General features: G+C 35.2%; 1 protein-coding gene across 1 annotated transcript in view; it reads left to right on the top strand.

Moving 5' to 3' along the window:
- Window positions 1-17,484, top strand: part of COL24A1 (collagen type XXIV alpha 1 chain) — a 355,028-nt gene that overhangs the window by 12,457 nt on the left and 325,087 nt on the right. Inside the window, 2 exon segments of the mRNA XM_044914336.1 lie at window positions 3,465-3,518; window positions 6,122-6,175. Coding sequence (XP_044770271.1) covers window positions 3,465-3,518; window positions 6,122-6,175 — 108 coding nt within the window.

The raw sequence follows: 17,484 nt of genomic DNA, 5'->3' as shown, positions 1-17,484 counted from the left end.
CTTATATATGTACAAAAATAAGGGTAAATACGATGAAGGGATGGAATATGACTGTAAAGATGAAAATTATAAAAGATTTTATAAAAGGAATTGAGAAGATAAGAAGTTGGTTGAAAAAAGAAAAAAGAAAAATTAAAAAAAGGGAGTGAATGTGATCAGGCAGGAGACTAGAACAAAGCCATACACTAGAGATTTAGGGTATATTTTGGTCTGTTAGAAGAAACTGTATCCCAAAGTTTTAAAGAGAGAAAAACTTATATATATATATATATATATATATATATAAATAAGGTTAACTACAATGAAGGGATAGAATATGACTCTAAAAATGAAAAGCAAAAAAGATTTTTAAAAAAGGGATTGATAAGATTTTGGTTGAAAAAGGGAAAAAGAAAAATTCAAAAAAAAATAGAAAAAGAAAAAAATACAGAAAATAAAAAAAAATTAATTTTGAAAGACTAAGGAATCATAGCAAAAAAGCCATGAATTCTACGTGCATTATTCCCCTAGTGCTGGAGTTCTGCTGTTCTCATTGATTGGTAAACTTGGTCTTGGCTGGCTGCTCTTGCTGATCTTCTGGGGGAGGGGCCTGTTGCCGTGGTTCCCAAATGTCTTTGTGGGAGGCGGAATTGCCCCACCCTTACCAGGTCCAGGCTAAGTAATCTGCTGGGGTTTGATCTTGGGAGCTTTTGTTCCCTGCAAGCTTTCCATGCAGCTTTGGAGGATGAGAGTGAAAATGGCGGCCTCCCAATCTCCGCCCCGGAGGAGCCGAGAACTCGGGGCCCCACTCCTCAGTGCGCCCCAGAGAAAAGCAGTCAGTCACTCCCGTCTCCCTGGTCTCCGGCCGCACTCCTTGCTCACCTGGCCTGTGACCGAGCATTTCTATCTCTGGCACCTGACCCCATGTGGAGTCTCCAAACCCAGCAGATCCCTGCAGTGCCCTCTCGCGCCACTCCTCCCCGGGGAAAGAAGGGGAGTCTCCCCGGATCTGCCGCTTGTTGGGTCCCTGCTGGAGGAGCAGTGGCCCGACTGTGCCACGGATCATGGTTTATGGCAACGCCAAGCTGAGAGCCCCTCCTCGGCTCCGTCTCTGTAGCCGGCTTCCCCGCTCTGATACCTGGGAGCTCTGCCGCACTCAGGCACCCCCGATCTTCTTGTGACCCCGAGGGTCCTGAGACCACACTGTCCCAGCGAGGGTTCCACCCCCTGCTTAGCCACTGGAGTGATGTCCCTCAGCGGAGCCGACTTCTAAAAGTTCCAAGTTTGTGCTCTGCTTCTCTATCACTTGCCCGAAGTGGTGGACAGAGGCCCCCTCCCCCGCTGTCTAGCCTCCCAAATATCACCTTGGATTCACTTCTCCGCATATCCTACCTTCCAGAAAGTGGTCGCTTTTCTGTTCAGAGAGTTGCTGCTATTCTTCTCTTAGATCTCCTGTTGAGTTCGTAGGTGTTCAGAATGGTTTGATCCCTATCTAGCTGAATTCCTGAGACCAGACGAAATTTAGGTCCCTACTCCTCCTCCATCTTGCTCCTCCTGAGAGGTATATTTTTATCATCAGTATTTTAAAGATAAGGCTTTAAAGAAAGAGTAACTGAGTTGTGCAAGGTCATTCAGCTAGTAAATGATTGAGGCATGACTTGAATCTAGACTAGACAATTGCAAAACCATTGTTCTTTTCATTGCATTATACTTTCTCTTAATAACTAATAATCTCAAAGTTAAAGTGCCATTTTTAGTAATTAACTTTGTTTACAGAAAATAACTTATTTTCCTCAAACAAGTCAGTCATGACATAAAATCGGTTTGCTTCCCTGTTTTCTAGAAATCCCTATTAATAATCTGTTCTGAAAGATTTGAAAATGCAAAATTGTGAAGAAAGCTAAAATTGATTTTTATTTAGTGCTTATTAAACAACTTAAATATTTCAATCAGGACATAAAATATGCTTTCTTTCTTCCCCAGTATCTAATGTTAATTACTTTTTCCATGTGAATGGAATGGTGTTTTCTTTTGTTGTAATGTAGTGTGATAGGGCAATAAACCAATAATAGACATGCTGTTTTAATTTTCCATTTAGTTTTTCATTTTTCTTATTTTGGGGGACTTCATATAAATAGCCTTTAATTTCTGATTATAACAACAGAACCAGAACTATTGAAAAGAATTCCAAAAAAAAATAAGTGGAAGTTAGTTTTTGATGGATGCTAGTAATATGATAATAGCTGTTAAGATATTTGAACAGTTCAGGAAAGAGAATGCCCTCAGTCTGAGGTTGAATAGAAATAGTACTTATCTCTCAATACTAGGAAATACATGAAAGGTTTTTATCAAGTTAGGGGAGAGAAGAAAAAATACAATTAAAGGAAAATGGACAGTTTGAAATATATAAAGAACATTATAAACTTCAAAATGACTGTAATATAAAAAAGAAAGTTTCAATAGTTAATATCAAGAATGAGAAATGAGAAAAAATGCTGCATAAAAATGAGACTCATTAGGTCATGCTACTTGTTAATGATAGGGCTAGTACTTTAACTTTGATATGTCTAATTTCAATGTTTGTTCTACACTTTAAGGCAATATTGAATGAACATTTGTAAAGTGGAATATGTGTATGCTCTAGAGACACCAAGAATAATTCCATGTCAGCAGAGTACTCAGTAACAATTAAGTGAATGAAAGATGAGTGAATGTGTTAACCATATCTCAAATGAACATTTATCCTACCCCAGTTGATTGTTAAAGTAAGTAAAAAAGATGACATAAAGCATTACACAAGGAAGTAAAGTAGTAGTTTCCTATTTCTTATTTGATATATTTAATAAGTAACATTTAAAGAAGTCAGAACACTTTAAAATGGATCAATTTTTGCTTTCCTACTTTGTTTTGCAAACCATTTAAGTCTGTTACTGACCTCCTGATATGCTGTATTTGGTGTAAGGCAGATTTATTACTGAATATACTAGAAGGATCTCATTATAACAGTTTAACACATTACACAGATTCTTGCTATAAGTCTTTTAAAAGAACATAATATGGTCAGTGCTTTAATTTTGTCAGTGCTTTAATTTTTCAGGGCAAGTCTTTTGAAATGTGTTTGAAAAAACCCTGTAGTTGTTGGTCTCTAAACCCTAAATTGAATTCTGCCTTCAGTAGTAAAAGTAAAGTTAGGTAAAAATTACCCACAAAACTACTAGTTATGGTCCCTGTAAAAACCAGATACAGTGGCTGTAACCATAAGTCACAGACTTCCTGCTGCCGTTTCTGGCCAGATTAAAGAGGACACTTGAGTTCCAACTCTCACCCCTGCTGATTGGGGTGAGGGGATTCATGTTACTTTAAAATCATCATTAGCTGGAAACTGGGGACTGAAAAGAAAAAGCCCTAGTGCGGGAATCTTAATGAGACTCGTGAGAAAAGATGTGTCTATTAGACGTCTAACATCTTGGCATTTGTTTTCCAAGGGTCCACCAGGTCTAGCAGGTATTCCAGGTCCATCAGGAAAGAGAGGTCCACGGGTAAGTAAATGGGCTCCGTGTCCCACTTGCTGTTAGAATTAGTAACTTTGCAGTATGTTTTCCCTAGTATTGTACCGTATGTACTTCCTTTGGAAACCTGCCTGGATGTTCAAATGTAGCCCTACCTTTGCCAACTCAAGAGAAACTCAGGAACATGTGCAACTTGTTTATTTGAGAGTAAACACCCAGCCAAAGCATTCTCTGTGAACATGCCCAAGAAGGATTATCAAATTTGTAGATTATTAGCTCTTCTGGTGCTACTTGTAACATTATTCTTAGTTATAAAGTGATCTCATTGGTAGCTGATAGTTCAAGGTGGGGTTCATTTGCTTTGGGAAATGAAGAGGAGTGGGCTGCCTTAAAATAGTATGTTCCTGGATTACATAGTGGAAAATGCTGGAACAACTGACTAGAAAAATAATTGTCCTGAGGAAAAAGCTGCTGTAAGCATCAGCATTATACAGGTCCAACAAAAGATTTACTGCTGTGTTAAAATTCATTTCTTTCAAAACTAAAAAAAAAAAAAAAATCAATGTGGACTTTTACTAACAGAAATTCTTCAAAGAGCCAGAAAAGGAATTACGACTGTGTGTTATAAAGACAAATGCACATGCCATGGACAATCCACTTTCTTTCTATCCTGATTTTTATCTATCATACAAACAACATAATGAGAAATCATATCCTGAAATACTACTGTGAGCCATCCATATTCACAACAAAGTCTTGTCTGTATGAGGCCTCAGGAATGCTCACTGGTGGTAGTTGGTTAGCATTTGGTTTACTTCTCTCTACTTGATGATCTATCATGTTCCTCCCAGAGTCTCTCATCAGTGTGCCCACTCTCCTGTAGCTGGCACACCTCTTCCATCCTCCTTGCTCTCTGTGTGGATCCTACTCTTCTGAGGGAGTGGATCTCTCTGCTCTAATTCCATTCCCTTTCCACTACTGAGGCTGTTCTCCCACAGCATGACCTTCAATGTCTGAGTCCAGCTATTTTCATGATAGAGCAGTTTCCTTCTCTATCTTTTTTTAAAAATTTATTTGTCCAATCCTTTCTTTAAGGAAGGAACACTATTCCTCTTCTCAAGACTAATTATTACATTTGTGTTCCTAATTTTATCTCCATTCCATTATTTAACTTAAAACTTGCCACTTTGCAATTTTTCTCTCCTGAGATTTTATCTCATTTGGCAACAACCAACTAATTATCCTTTAAAAAATAAAACTCGAACTTTCACTGACATTAATTTTTCCTAAAGTTACTGTCCTAGCTCACGGTTGCACTATTGAGCTTTGTAAAATAATAGTTTATGCCATTGCCCTACATCTCCACCAATAAATCCTTTGTAAATCCCCATAAATTTTTCCATCTATTTTATTAAAATTTATGTTTTGAAGGTTACAAATGACATATGCCATAACATCTAATCCTTTTCCCTTAGTTTTAATCTTGCTAGTTATACCTTCAATATTGCCATTGCTGATGCCCCTCTCCTTTCTGAAACACAATGCTCTATTAATTCAGAATTGAAAAGACAGAAAAATAAGTAATTATTAACTATATGTCATATGTTAGCCTAGAGGTATGGCTGAAGAGCCCAGAAGTACGCACCAAACCCAAATGAATATAGGGGTCTGCAAACCAGGAAGGCTTTTTGGAGGTGAATCTTAGTCCCTCTACTTGTCGGTTCTGTGAGCTTAAGTTTCTTCCTTTGTAAATGGGAGTAAAAATAACCACCTTGCAGGATTGTTATAAGGATTAGTAATAAGAAATATAAAGCATTAACAGTTATCTATGCATAGTTGGTAAATAGAAGCAATTACTGACAAATATTTATTAACTATCTAATATGTTCCAAGTACTATACTGATAATATGAAAAACAGTCCCTTTTAAAAAAAATTTTCAATCCTAGAACTAAATAGCATGTCATAAGATAGTTAAAATAGCAATAAAATATTTAACTAACAGATTAGAACAGTGTAAGAAATGTCCTAAAGCAATGTGCAATTAATTGCAAATGAATTTTACATGTAGCAATTTCTATGGAAGTTACTAGGAAAGAGAAGTCACTTTATGATGGTGTAGCTAGGATTTAAAAATGAGGTGGGATCTTAGTTGACACTTGAAGAATGATTTGGGCAGCTGTAGGGGGGCAAAGTGAAATGAAATAAGTCTTTAAGGCATACATAATGGCATAAGCAAAAACCCAAGTGCAGAAAGGGTTAGCACATGTTGGCAGAAGAATAAACATTTGCACTTTCTTATTTTTAGGCTTCTTACTCTGCACAGCTTTTAGAAGTAGCACTATGCAATATGGCTGGAGATAGGGGTGAAAAATAAAGGAGGTAAGCATCTCAAGGCAGTGTTTTGAATCAAAAGAAGGAAATATATACTATAATTAGTGTAGCTCTCTTTTCCAAGATGAAATATCCAACATCTAGGAAAAGATAAAGAACTTTGTGGGGGGAAAGAAAAGGTGACATACGTTTTAATGAAATTATGCTATGTAATATTTATCTGAACGTTGCAATAAACACTGTCTATTATTTGTATCTAGATCTGTTCTAAGAGTGATCTGACCTTTTTACTATTTGCAGGGCATACCAGGGCCACATGGAAATCCTGGGTTACCTGGATTGCCAGGTCCAAAGGTGAGTGATGACTAGTGAGTATCACATTATTTCCCTCACATTATTAAAGAAGGTCCTTAACTTTTTTTAAAAAAGAGATATAGTTGACATAAACATTATACTAGCTTCAACTGTATAACATAATGATTCGACACTTGTACATACTGCAGATAATCACCACAGTAAGTCTAGCCACCATCCATCACCATAAAAAATTACAAAAAATTTTCTTTCTTATGATGAAAATTTTCATGATCCACTTTCCTGGCAGCCTTCAAATATGCATGCAGTACCATTGACTGTAATCACCATGCCACACATCATATCCCCATGACCTATTTATTTCACAACTGGAAGTGTGTACCCCTCTTCCATCCCTGCAACCACTACTCTGTTCACTGAATATGTAAATTTTGTTTTATTTGTTCACCTGTTTTGTTTTTTAGATTCCACATATAAGTGAGATCATACAATATTTATATTTCTCTGTCTGGCTTATTTCGCTTAGCCAAATGCCCTCAAGGTCCATCCATGTTGTCACAAATGGCAAGATTTCATTTTTTAATGGCTGAGTAGTATTCCATTGTGTGTGTGTGTGTGTTTACACCACATCTTCTTTGTCTATTCAATCATTGATGGACACTTAGATTCTTTTCATATCTTTTTTTTTTTTTAAAGATTTTATTTATTTGACAGAGAGAGATACAGCGAGAGGAGGAACACAAGCAGGGGGAGCGGGAGAGGGAGAGCAGGCTTCCCGCAGAGCAGGGAGCCTGATGCGGGGCTCGATCCCAGGACCCTGGGACCATGACCTGAGCCGAAGGCAGACGCTTAAAGACTGAGCCACCCAGGCGCCCCGATTCTTTTCATATCTTTACTATTGTAAATAATGCTGCAGTGAACACAGGGGTGCATATATCTTGATGAATTAGTGTTTTTGTTTTTTTTTCTGATAAAATGTCCAGAAGTAGAATTGTTGAATCATATGGTAGTTCTGATCACTTTTTATTTTATATTATTGACTATATTCCCTATGCTATATTTTTCATCTCCTTCAGTTATTTATCTTATAACTGGAAGTTTGTTATTTTTAATTTTTTGATGAAACTCCATACTGTTTTCCATAGTGGCTGTACCAATTTACATTCCTTCCAACAGGGCATTTGGGTTCCCTGTTCTCCACATCTTTACCAGTCTTCACTAACACTAGTTATTTCTTGTCTTTTTGATAATAGCCATTCCAACAGGTGTGAAGTGATAAGTCATTGTGGTCCTGATTTGCATTTCTCTGATGACTAGTGATATTGAGTACTTTTTCATGTGCCTGTTTGCCATCTGTATTTCTTGGAAAAAATGCCTATTCTGATCCTCTGCCCATTTATTAATCAATTGTTTTGTTTTGATGTTGAGTTGTATGAGTTTGGATATATAATTTGCAAATATTTTCTCCAATTCAGTAAGTTGCCTTTCATTTTTATGATGATTTCCTTTGCTGAAGCTTTTCAATTTGCTGTATTCCTACTTGTTCATTTTTGCTTTTGTTGCCTTCACTTTTGGAGTCAGATCTAAAAAAAAATTGCCAAGAATGATATCAAGGAGCTTACTGCCTATGTTTTCTACTAGGAGTTTTATGGTTTCAGGTCTTAAAGTCTTTAACTCATTTTGAGTTTATTTTTATGTATAGTGTAAGAGAATAGTCTAATTTCGTTCTTTTGCATATGGCTGTCCAGTTTTCCCAACACCATTTATTAAAGAAACTGTCCTTTCCCCATTGTATATTCTTGCCTCTTTTGTTGTAAGTTAATTGGCCATATATACATGGGTTTATTTCTGGGCTCTTTATTCTGTTCCATTGATCTATGTGGTTCTTTTTAAGTGAGTACCATATTGTTTTCATTATTATAGCTTTGTAATATAGTTTGAAATCAGGGAGCATGAAGCCTCCAGCTTTGTTATTCTTCTCAGATTGCTTTGGCTATTCATGGTCTTTTGTGGTTCCATACACATTTGAGGATTATTTGTTCTGTCTTTTTGAAATGTGCCATGGGAATTTTGACAGGGATTGCATTGAGTCTATAGATTGCTTTGGGTAATATGGACATTTTAATATTAATTCTTCCACTCCATTAGCACAGAATGTCTGATATTTATTTGTGTCTTCAATTTCTTTTGTTAATGTCTTACAGTTTTTAGCATACAAGTCTTTTACCTCCTTGGTTAAATTTATTCCTAGGTTTTATTCTTTTTGATGCAATTATAAATGAGATTTTTAAAAATTTCTCTGATAGTTCTTTGTTAGTATATAGAAATGCAATAGATTTTTGTATGTTAATTTTTACCCTGCAACTTTACTGAATTTATTAGTTCTAACAGCTTTCCAGTGGAGTCTTTAGGGTTTCCTATAGATGCTATCATGTCATCTTCAAATAGTGATGGTTTTACTTCTTCCCTTCCAATTTGGATGCATTTTATTTCTTTTTCTTGCCTAATTTCCATGGCTAAGACTTCTAATACTATATTGAATAAAAGTAGTAGGAGTGAGCATCCTTACCTTGTTCCTGATCTTAGAGGAAAGACTTTTAGCTTTTTACCATCTAGTATGATGTTAGCTGTGGGCTGTCATTTATGGCCTTGATTATGTTGAGGTACATTCCCTCTATACCCATTTTGTTGAGAGTTTTTATCATAAATGGATGTTGAATTTTGTCAAATGCTTTTTCTGCATCTATTGAGATGATCTATGATTTTTATCCTTCATTTTGTTAATGTGGTGTATCCTTTTGATTGATTTGCAGATGATGTCAAACCATTTTTGCATCCTTGGAATAAATCCCACTTGATGATCCTTTTAATCTATTGTTGAATTTAGTTAGCTACTATTTTGTTGAGGATTTTGCATTTATGTTTATCAGGGATATTGGCCTGTAGTTTTCTTTTTTTGTGGTATCCTTGTAAAATAAGTTAGGAAGCATTCTCTCCTCTTCTGTTTTTTGGAAGAATTTGAGAAGCATTGACATTAACTCTTCTTTAAATATTTGGTAAAATTCACCAATGAAGCTGTAGTTCCTAGACTCTTGTTTGTTGGGAGGTTTTTAATTACTGCTTTAATTTCCTTACTAGTAATCAGCCTATTCAAATTTTTATTTCTTCATTATTCAGTCTTAAAAGATTGTGTTTCTAGGAACTTATCCATTTCTTCTTGTTTGGCCAACTTGTTTGTATATAATTGTTCATAGTAGTTCTTATGATCCTTTTTTATTTCTGTGGTATCCGTTGTAAATCTTTTTTTTTTTTATTTGAATCCTATTTTTTCTGAGTTAGTCTAGCTAAAAGTTTGTCAACTTTATCTTTTCAAAGAACCAGCTCTTAGTTCATTTATCTTTTTTTCCCCCTGAGTTCCTTGAAGTATAAAGTTAGATTGTTTGAGATTTTTCTTGCTTTTTGGGGTAGGCTTATATCACTATGAACTTTCCTCTTAGAACAGATTTTGCTACATCCCAAAGATTTTGGTAAGTTGTATTTCCATTTTCATGGTATTTTTTTGATTTCTCCTTTGATTTCTTCATTAATACATTGGTTATTCAGTAGCACATTGTTTAATCTCCATATTATTGTAATTTTTCAGTTTTCTTCTTCTAATTGATTTTTAGTTTCATATCATTGTGGTCAGAAAAAATGCTTGATATGATTTCAGTCTTAAACTTATTGAGACCTGATTAGTGACCTAACATACATAATCTATGCTAGAGAATGTTCCATGTGCACTGAGAAGAATATATGTTGTGCTGCTTTTGGATAGAATGTTTTGTATGTATCTATTTAGTCCATCTGGTCTAATGTGTCATTAAAGGCAAGGCCATTGTTTCCGTATTGATTTTTCATATGAGTGATCTATCCATTGATGAAATGGGATATTAAACTCTCCTAGGTCTGTTATTATTTATTTTATATATTTGAGTGCTCCTATGTTGGGTACATAAAGACTTACAAATGTATATCCTTTTGTTAGATTGACCCCTTTATCATTATGTAATGTCCATCTTTGTCTTTTATTATAGTCTTTGTTTTAGTCTATTTTGTCTGATGTAAGTATAGCTCCCCAGCTTTCTTCTGGTTTCCATCTGCATGGAACTTATTTTTCCATCCCTTTGCCTTTAGGTTTTGTGTGGTTTTTATATCTGAAGTGAGTCTCTTGTAGGTAGAATATAGATAGGTCTTGTTTATTTAAACATTCAGCTACTCTGTGTCTTTTGATTGGAGTATTAAATCCATTTGCATTTAAAGTAATTACTGATAGGTATGTACTTGTTGCCTATTGTTAATTGTTTTCTGTTTTTGTAGTGACTCTCTGTTCCTTCTTCTCTTGCTCTCTTCCATTGTGTTTTTATGACTTTATTTAGTATTGTGCTTAGATTCCATTCTTACTGTCTTTTGTATGTCTAGCATAGGGTTTTGCTTTTTGGTTAATGTGAGGCTCACGTGTAACATATACATACACACACACATATATTTTATATATATGTATATAAAACAGTCTTTTTGAAGTTGATAGCAACTGAAATTTGGTCAAATTCTAAAAGTCTACATTTTTACTCCCTCCCACATCTTATTTTTTTTTTTTTTTTTTTTAAAGATTTTATTTATTTATCTGAGACAGAGAGCACATGAGAGGGGGAGGGTCAGAGGGAGAAGCAGGCTCCCCGCCGAGCAGGGAGCCCGATGCGGGACTCGATCCCGGGACTCCAGGATCATGACCTGAGCCGAAGGCAGTCGCTTAACCAACTGAGCCACCCAGGCGCCCAACATCTTATTTTTTTGATGTGACATTTTACATCTCTTTATTTCATGTGTCCCTTAACTCACCATTATAGTTATTTTTACTACCTTTGTCTTTTAACCTGCATAGAAGTTTTATAATAATCCACTCCTTTCTATGTATTTACTTTTACCAGTGAGATTTATACTTTCATATTTTTTCTTGTTATTAATTAATGCTCTTTCTTTTCAGCTTAAAGAAGTCCTTTTAACATTTCTTATAAGGCCAGTTTAGTAGTGATGAACTCCTTTAGCTTTTGCTTGTCTGGAAAACTCTTTATCTCTCCTTCAGTTCTGAATGATAATCTTACCAGTAGAGTATTCTTGGTTGTTTTTTTTCCCTTTGAGTAGTTTGGATATATTATGCCTCTTTCTTCTGGCCTGCAAAGCTTCTGCTGAAAAATCTGCTGATAGTCTTATGGCAGTTTCCTTGTACAGAACAAGTTGTTTTTCTCTTGCTGCTTTTGCAATTCTATCAACTAGATGTGTAATAATGAGAGAAAAGACAGAGAATTTTTTTTAAGATTTTATTTATTTATTTGAGAGAGAGAGCAAGAGAGTAAGAACACAGGGAGAGGAGAAGCAGACTCCCTGCTGAGCAGAGAGCCCGATATGGGACTCCAACCTGGGACCCTGGGATCATGACCTGACCTGAAGGCAGATGCTTAACCAACTAAGCCACCCAGGCATCTCTGAATCTCAAGTTTTAATATTATATTTAGTAGTGTGGATATATTTTTACTATTTATAACTATTCACCAATAAAGTATTTTTATGTAACCATATATGAGGGACTTTTAAAAAGCCCTATTTTTAATTTGTAAGCAACTAATTAAGTCTTGAGGACTTAATCTTATAAACTGGAATATTAGTCTTTACTTTATATTTATCTTAATAATTTGACAACTACGTCCAAAATAGGCAAAACTGACCATGATTTGTTTTAATTGCACATATTTGCAGAGGACGTTAGATTTGTGACAGGTGTTAAAAATTACCACTGTGTCTTAATGCATCCAAAAAGCTTGTAGGGTGTGGTTTTATTGAAAACTTTCCTAGATATTTACCATGCACTTTAGATTAATCAAGATCAATAGAACATTCAAACTTTATAATCCTCCTATAATTTTTTTCAAGATAATGCAAAAAAAAGGCAGAGTGCAAGGTCTTGATGATAAATTTTGACATGCAGTCATAGGATTTGTTTTCCTTTAGGGAGTAAAGATTTCTTCTAAGTTAAGAAATTTTAAAGTATAAAGACAATCCTAAATATTTTTCTTTTCTCAGTTATTATTTAGCAAGAATAAGAGGTAGAATTGTTGGCCTCTAAGAAAATTGTATAAAAAGTCATCTTGTTTCTTGCACAAAGAAATAATCTGTCCACTTCAAAAGGAGGCTACCTGAATCTATGGAAAGAGCAAATTAAGGCAATCGCAGTTTAGAAAGTTTTAACTGAAATAGGAAATGGCAACACGTAATGGAATCTCTATACAAACATATTTGGATTAATGCATCTTATAAAAATCGTTAGAATGAAAAGGTACCTTTATAAGTTAAAATGATTTAAAGCACACAAAGCATCTGGTAGAATGCTTGTATATAGTTGACACTTAAGAAAATGTTATTTTTCTTTTCTTGAAGGAGCTACTTATGAGGCAACTAGGCAAATTAGAAATGTGACTTGCTAAAAGTACCACACTTCTTATTTGGTAAATAAAAAAAAAAATAAGTCTTGGGCGCCTGGGTGGCTCAGTTGGTTAAGCGACTGCCTTCGGCTCAGGTCATGATCCTGGAGTCCCTGGATCAAGTCCCGCATCGGGCTCCCTGCTCGGCAGGGAGCCTGCTTCTCCCTCTGACCCTCCCCCCTCTCATGTGCTTTCTGTCTCTCTCATTCTCTCTGTCTCAGATAAATAAATAAAATCTAAAAAAAAAAAAAAAAAAGAAACATAAAAAAAAATAAGTCTTGTGAATCTTACTAATGAAAATACCTTAAGACAGTATATAAATATGTTCTACTTATAAGGCTATTTTAAAATTTATAAGAATAAAGCTTATTTTGCTAAAATATTCTAAATTGATGCAAAAACTAATCCATTTTATTTTCTGTTTTGTTTTTACAATAAAATTGGTATTTATCATAAAGGACAGGAAATGTAAACTGATCTTGGTAGTTCTCATCTCTCTTCAGACAAAATGAGTTCTCACTTATGTGTTGGTCTTTCTTAATAGACTCTTAGTTGTTTGAATGTAGGGGCCAGAACTTATTCATTTTTGCATTTGTGTCTAGCCCAGTGTCCAGCATGTGTTGGGCACTCAATAAATGTAAAACTGAACCAAAAAGCTGAGTTAATATTAGTAATAAGGCACTGGTATCATAAGAGAAGAACTGGTACTTATTAAGCTTCTAATATCTGACAATTATTTTATGTCTGGCATCTCATTCAGGTTCATTTCAATTAAAAGTACTATTCAGACTAGGCTTTATTACCTTCTGCTTTGCACAGAAGAAAACATACCTAGAGAGCTAAGTACTTAACAAAGGTAACACAACTTGTAACTGGTATTCAGAAGTGAATCTGTCTTGGGGTGCCTGGGTGGCTCAGTTGTTAAGCGTCTGCCTGCGGTTCAGGTCATGATCCCAGGGTCCTGGGATCCAGCCCCGCATCGGGCTCCCTGCTCCGCGGAAAGCCTGCTACTCCTTCTCCCACTATCCCCCTGCTTGTGTTCCCTCTCTCGCTGTGTCTCTCTTTGTCAAATAAATAAATAAAATCTTAAAAAAAAAAAAGAAGTGAATCTGTCTTACTCGCTTCCTAACACCAGGTTGTCTCTCAAAATAGTGAGTAATTAATTTATAAAACACTACCTGAAGGAGGAAGGGGGGTGGGGTAACCTAATGGAATTTAAAGACTTTATGCATTCATTTAACAATAGTAACAAAACATGTCTATTCCAACATTCCAGCTTATTCTGTGGATACTGATAATAACATATAAAGATAAACTGCATAAAAAGTGAAACTGATCTCTAGTCCTTGAGAACTATGTTGTTAAATCGTTAAATAATAGAATGAAGTGTCACACAAAATTTTAGTGGCCATAGCAATTTTTTTTCAGCATTAGTAACACTAGTATGATTCAAAATAAAGACTATTGAGCTCATTAACTAAAATCATTAGCTGATTTTTCTAAGAAAAATCGCAAGAAAGTAAATTCCAATATGGACAATAAGTATCAGAAAAAAACTGCTTGACATTATTAGTCACAGGGGAAATGCAAATATGGTCAGAATTAATTACCACTTCAAAATCACTAGATTGGCTAAAATTAAAAAGTCTATAAACACTAAATGTTGGCGAGGAGCTAGGGCATCTGAAACTCATACAAACTGCTAGAGGGAGTATAAAGTGGTACAAGGACCTAGAATAGAGTTTGGCAGTTTCTTACAAAGTTGCACATAACCTGCCCTATGACTCACAAATTATATTCCTAAGTATTTACCCAAGAAAAAAGGAAATAGTATGTCTGAAAAGACTTAACTGGAATTTCATAGCAGCTTTATTTACAAAAGTCAAAAACTAGAAACAACCCAAGTTTCTAACAATAGGAGAATGGATAGACCAATCTTAGTTTATTCATACTATGCTACTCAGCAGTAAAAAGGAGCTAAATACTGACATGCAGCAACATGAATGAGTCTCAAAAACGTTGTGCCGAATGAAAGAAGCAAAACACATGAGAATACATTGTGTATGAGCATCCAGAACTCGCAAAACAAACCTATAGTGGAAAAGATCACAACAGTAGTTTCTCTGGGAATGGAGGCTGACTGAGAAGGGGCCCTTAGGAACTTTCTAGGGTGATGTCAATATTTTATATATTGATAGGAGTATGGTGTATGGGTATATTCATTTGTCAAAACTCATCAAACGATAACACTTAAAAATCAGAGCATTTCACTGTGTATAAAATATACTTGAATAAAAGAAAGTGATAAAAAATAAAGGAGTACACTAGGGATTTTACCAAAACTTTGGATACAGGCTGTTTTGAGCTTGATTAGGTTTCATATTCTCTCCCTTTAAATTATTTGTGGAGGGAATGATCATGTTGGAGAGTGTTTTTACACAGATAAATTGCTTTCACAAAAAAATAGAAGAAAGTAAATTCCATTTCTTATTTACTAGCGAGAATAGCTTTTTTTTCCCTTGTCAGCAAATGCCATCTTGGTTCACAGTTTGTCATATTTATCTACTTAATGAACTTTATTTGCAGAGTGATGAATATTTTTATTACTATTAATTAAACACATGATTAGTTATGCAGTAGATCTTTAAACCTGAGTAATGAATGCAGAGTCTATATCTTCAGCCTACCATATACTTATAATTCTAGTCCAGGCAATCTATTTGTGGTCAAGATGGTTCCTTTCCTAAAAACACCTCTTAAAGGAAACTTAAAACCTTCCCATAAACATTCACAGTTTATATTACTTTAGTCAAGGCCAATAGTTCCTTCAAATTTGATCCAGTTATTGAGAAAGACAAATACCATATGATTTCACTCACATGTGGAATCAAAAAAAAAACAAAAAACAAATGAATAAACAAAAAGCAGAATCTGACCAATAAATACAGAGAACAAACTGATGGTTGCCAAAGGGAAGAGGGATGGGCAAAATGGGTGAAGGGGAGTGGGAGATATAGGCTTCCAGTAATGGAATGAGTAAGTCATGTGAATAAAAGGCACAGCATAGGGAATACAGTCAGTGATATTATAATAACATTATATGGTGACAGATGGTAGTTACACTTGTGGTAAGCATGGCATGATGTATAAAGATGTTGAATCATTATACTGTACATCTGAAACTAATGTAACATTGTATATCAACTATACTCAAAAAGTGTTTTAAAATTAAATTAGATTAAAAAAACTTTTCCAATAAAACAAAAAATCCAAGTTTAATCCAGTTATATGAATCATCTAACCTTAATAAACTACAATAACATTGTCCCATTAGTAATATTAAATTAAATGTTATTAATAATACTTAATACTGAATTCCAAAGAATAATCTTAGTGCTATTTCTGTTCCTGGTTTTGACCCAAAGTCCCCATGTCTTCTAAACTAGAAGTCCCATTTTCTTTACATGTGAATAAATAAATGTATTGAGCATAGATGCGGACCCATTCTAAGAATTTTTGCTGAATCAAATTGCTATGAAAAATGTTCAGTCCAGCATTTTGAAAATATAAAGTATTTTAAAATGTTGAAGACCAAGGTGCTTCTGTTATTCTGGTCAACATAGGGATCATCTTATAAAGGACCAGAAAAAATAATATGATCCTTTCTTTTGATTCTGTGCTTGTGTTTTCAGTTAAAATATGACTTAAATGTGTTAAAAATGCTACCTTCTGGGTATCAAAGATTATGAGGGTTATGTCAGAAGGATTCTGGAGCCAGTTTGAAAGACTTCCACTAGCCAAAGAGTGATGTGATTTGAACATCATTAAGGATAATAATTGCAGTGGATTGAATCCCATCAAGTAGTTCTAAATCCATGAGTTATAATGATGCTAAATACAAACAGACAGACAAACCCTCTCTGGTCACCTTTAGAGGATGCTAAGGAATTACGTCTCTGAAATTATCAAATTCTCTCACACCAACTGGGTATTCAACTCTGAGTTAGTGTCAAACTCCACAGACTTAAAGGCTCAGTCCCACAGGACTGTCTATACTTGAGACGACAGCCATAGAGGAGTTGTCCAGGCTGCTTATGTTTCTGTCTGGCTGACTACCAATTCAAGGGTTCCCACAGTCCCCCACTCCCTCAGGTTTAATACTGCGCTAGAACAGCTCACAAACTCAGGAAAACAGGTTTCCAAGATTTTTATAATTTTATAAATTTTATAATTTCCAAGATTATTATAAAGAATACAGCTCAGGAATAGCTAAATGGAAGAGATGCATATAGGGCAGGGTATGGAACTTCCACGCCCTCTCCAGGTGTGCTACCTTCCGGGCACATCAGTGTGTTCACCAACCTGGAAGCTCTTGGAATCTCTTTGTTCAAAATTTTGTGTAATTCAGTCTCTTACCCTCCCCCTTCCTCCTAAGTTCCCACCCTCTAGCCACTTGTTTGCCTCTCTGGTGACTAGCCTCCATCCTGAAGCTATCTATGGGTACCACCGTGAGTCACCTCATTAGCATAAGCTTAGATGTGGTTAAAGGGGATTGTTATGAATAACAAAAGACACTTGTATGACTCAGGAAATTCCAAGGGTTTTAGGAGCTCTGTACCAGAAGCCAGGAACAAAGACCAAATACATATTTTTATTATACCACAGTATCATTATTTTGAAAAATGATAAATAGAAGAAAAATAAGGGGAAGGAATAAAAGTTTTCTTATAAAACTATCTTGTTTTTTTTTATAGAATTTAAGCTCAGGACAACCAAATAGTTGATGAAGGGTAGTTTATAGAAAAAGCTAGGAAAAGAGGAAAGCATGTT

This window comes from Neomonachus schauinslandi, chromosome 4 (assembly GCF_002201575.2).
Source record: "Neomonachus schauinslandi chromosome 4, ASM220157v2, whole genome shotgun sequence".
Taxonomy (NCBI): domain Eukaryota; kingdom Metazoa; phylum Chordata; class Mammalia; order Carnivora; family Phocidae; genus Neomonachus; species Neomonachus schauinslandi.
This window is presented reverse-complemented; position numbering and strand designations above follow the sequence as displayed.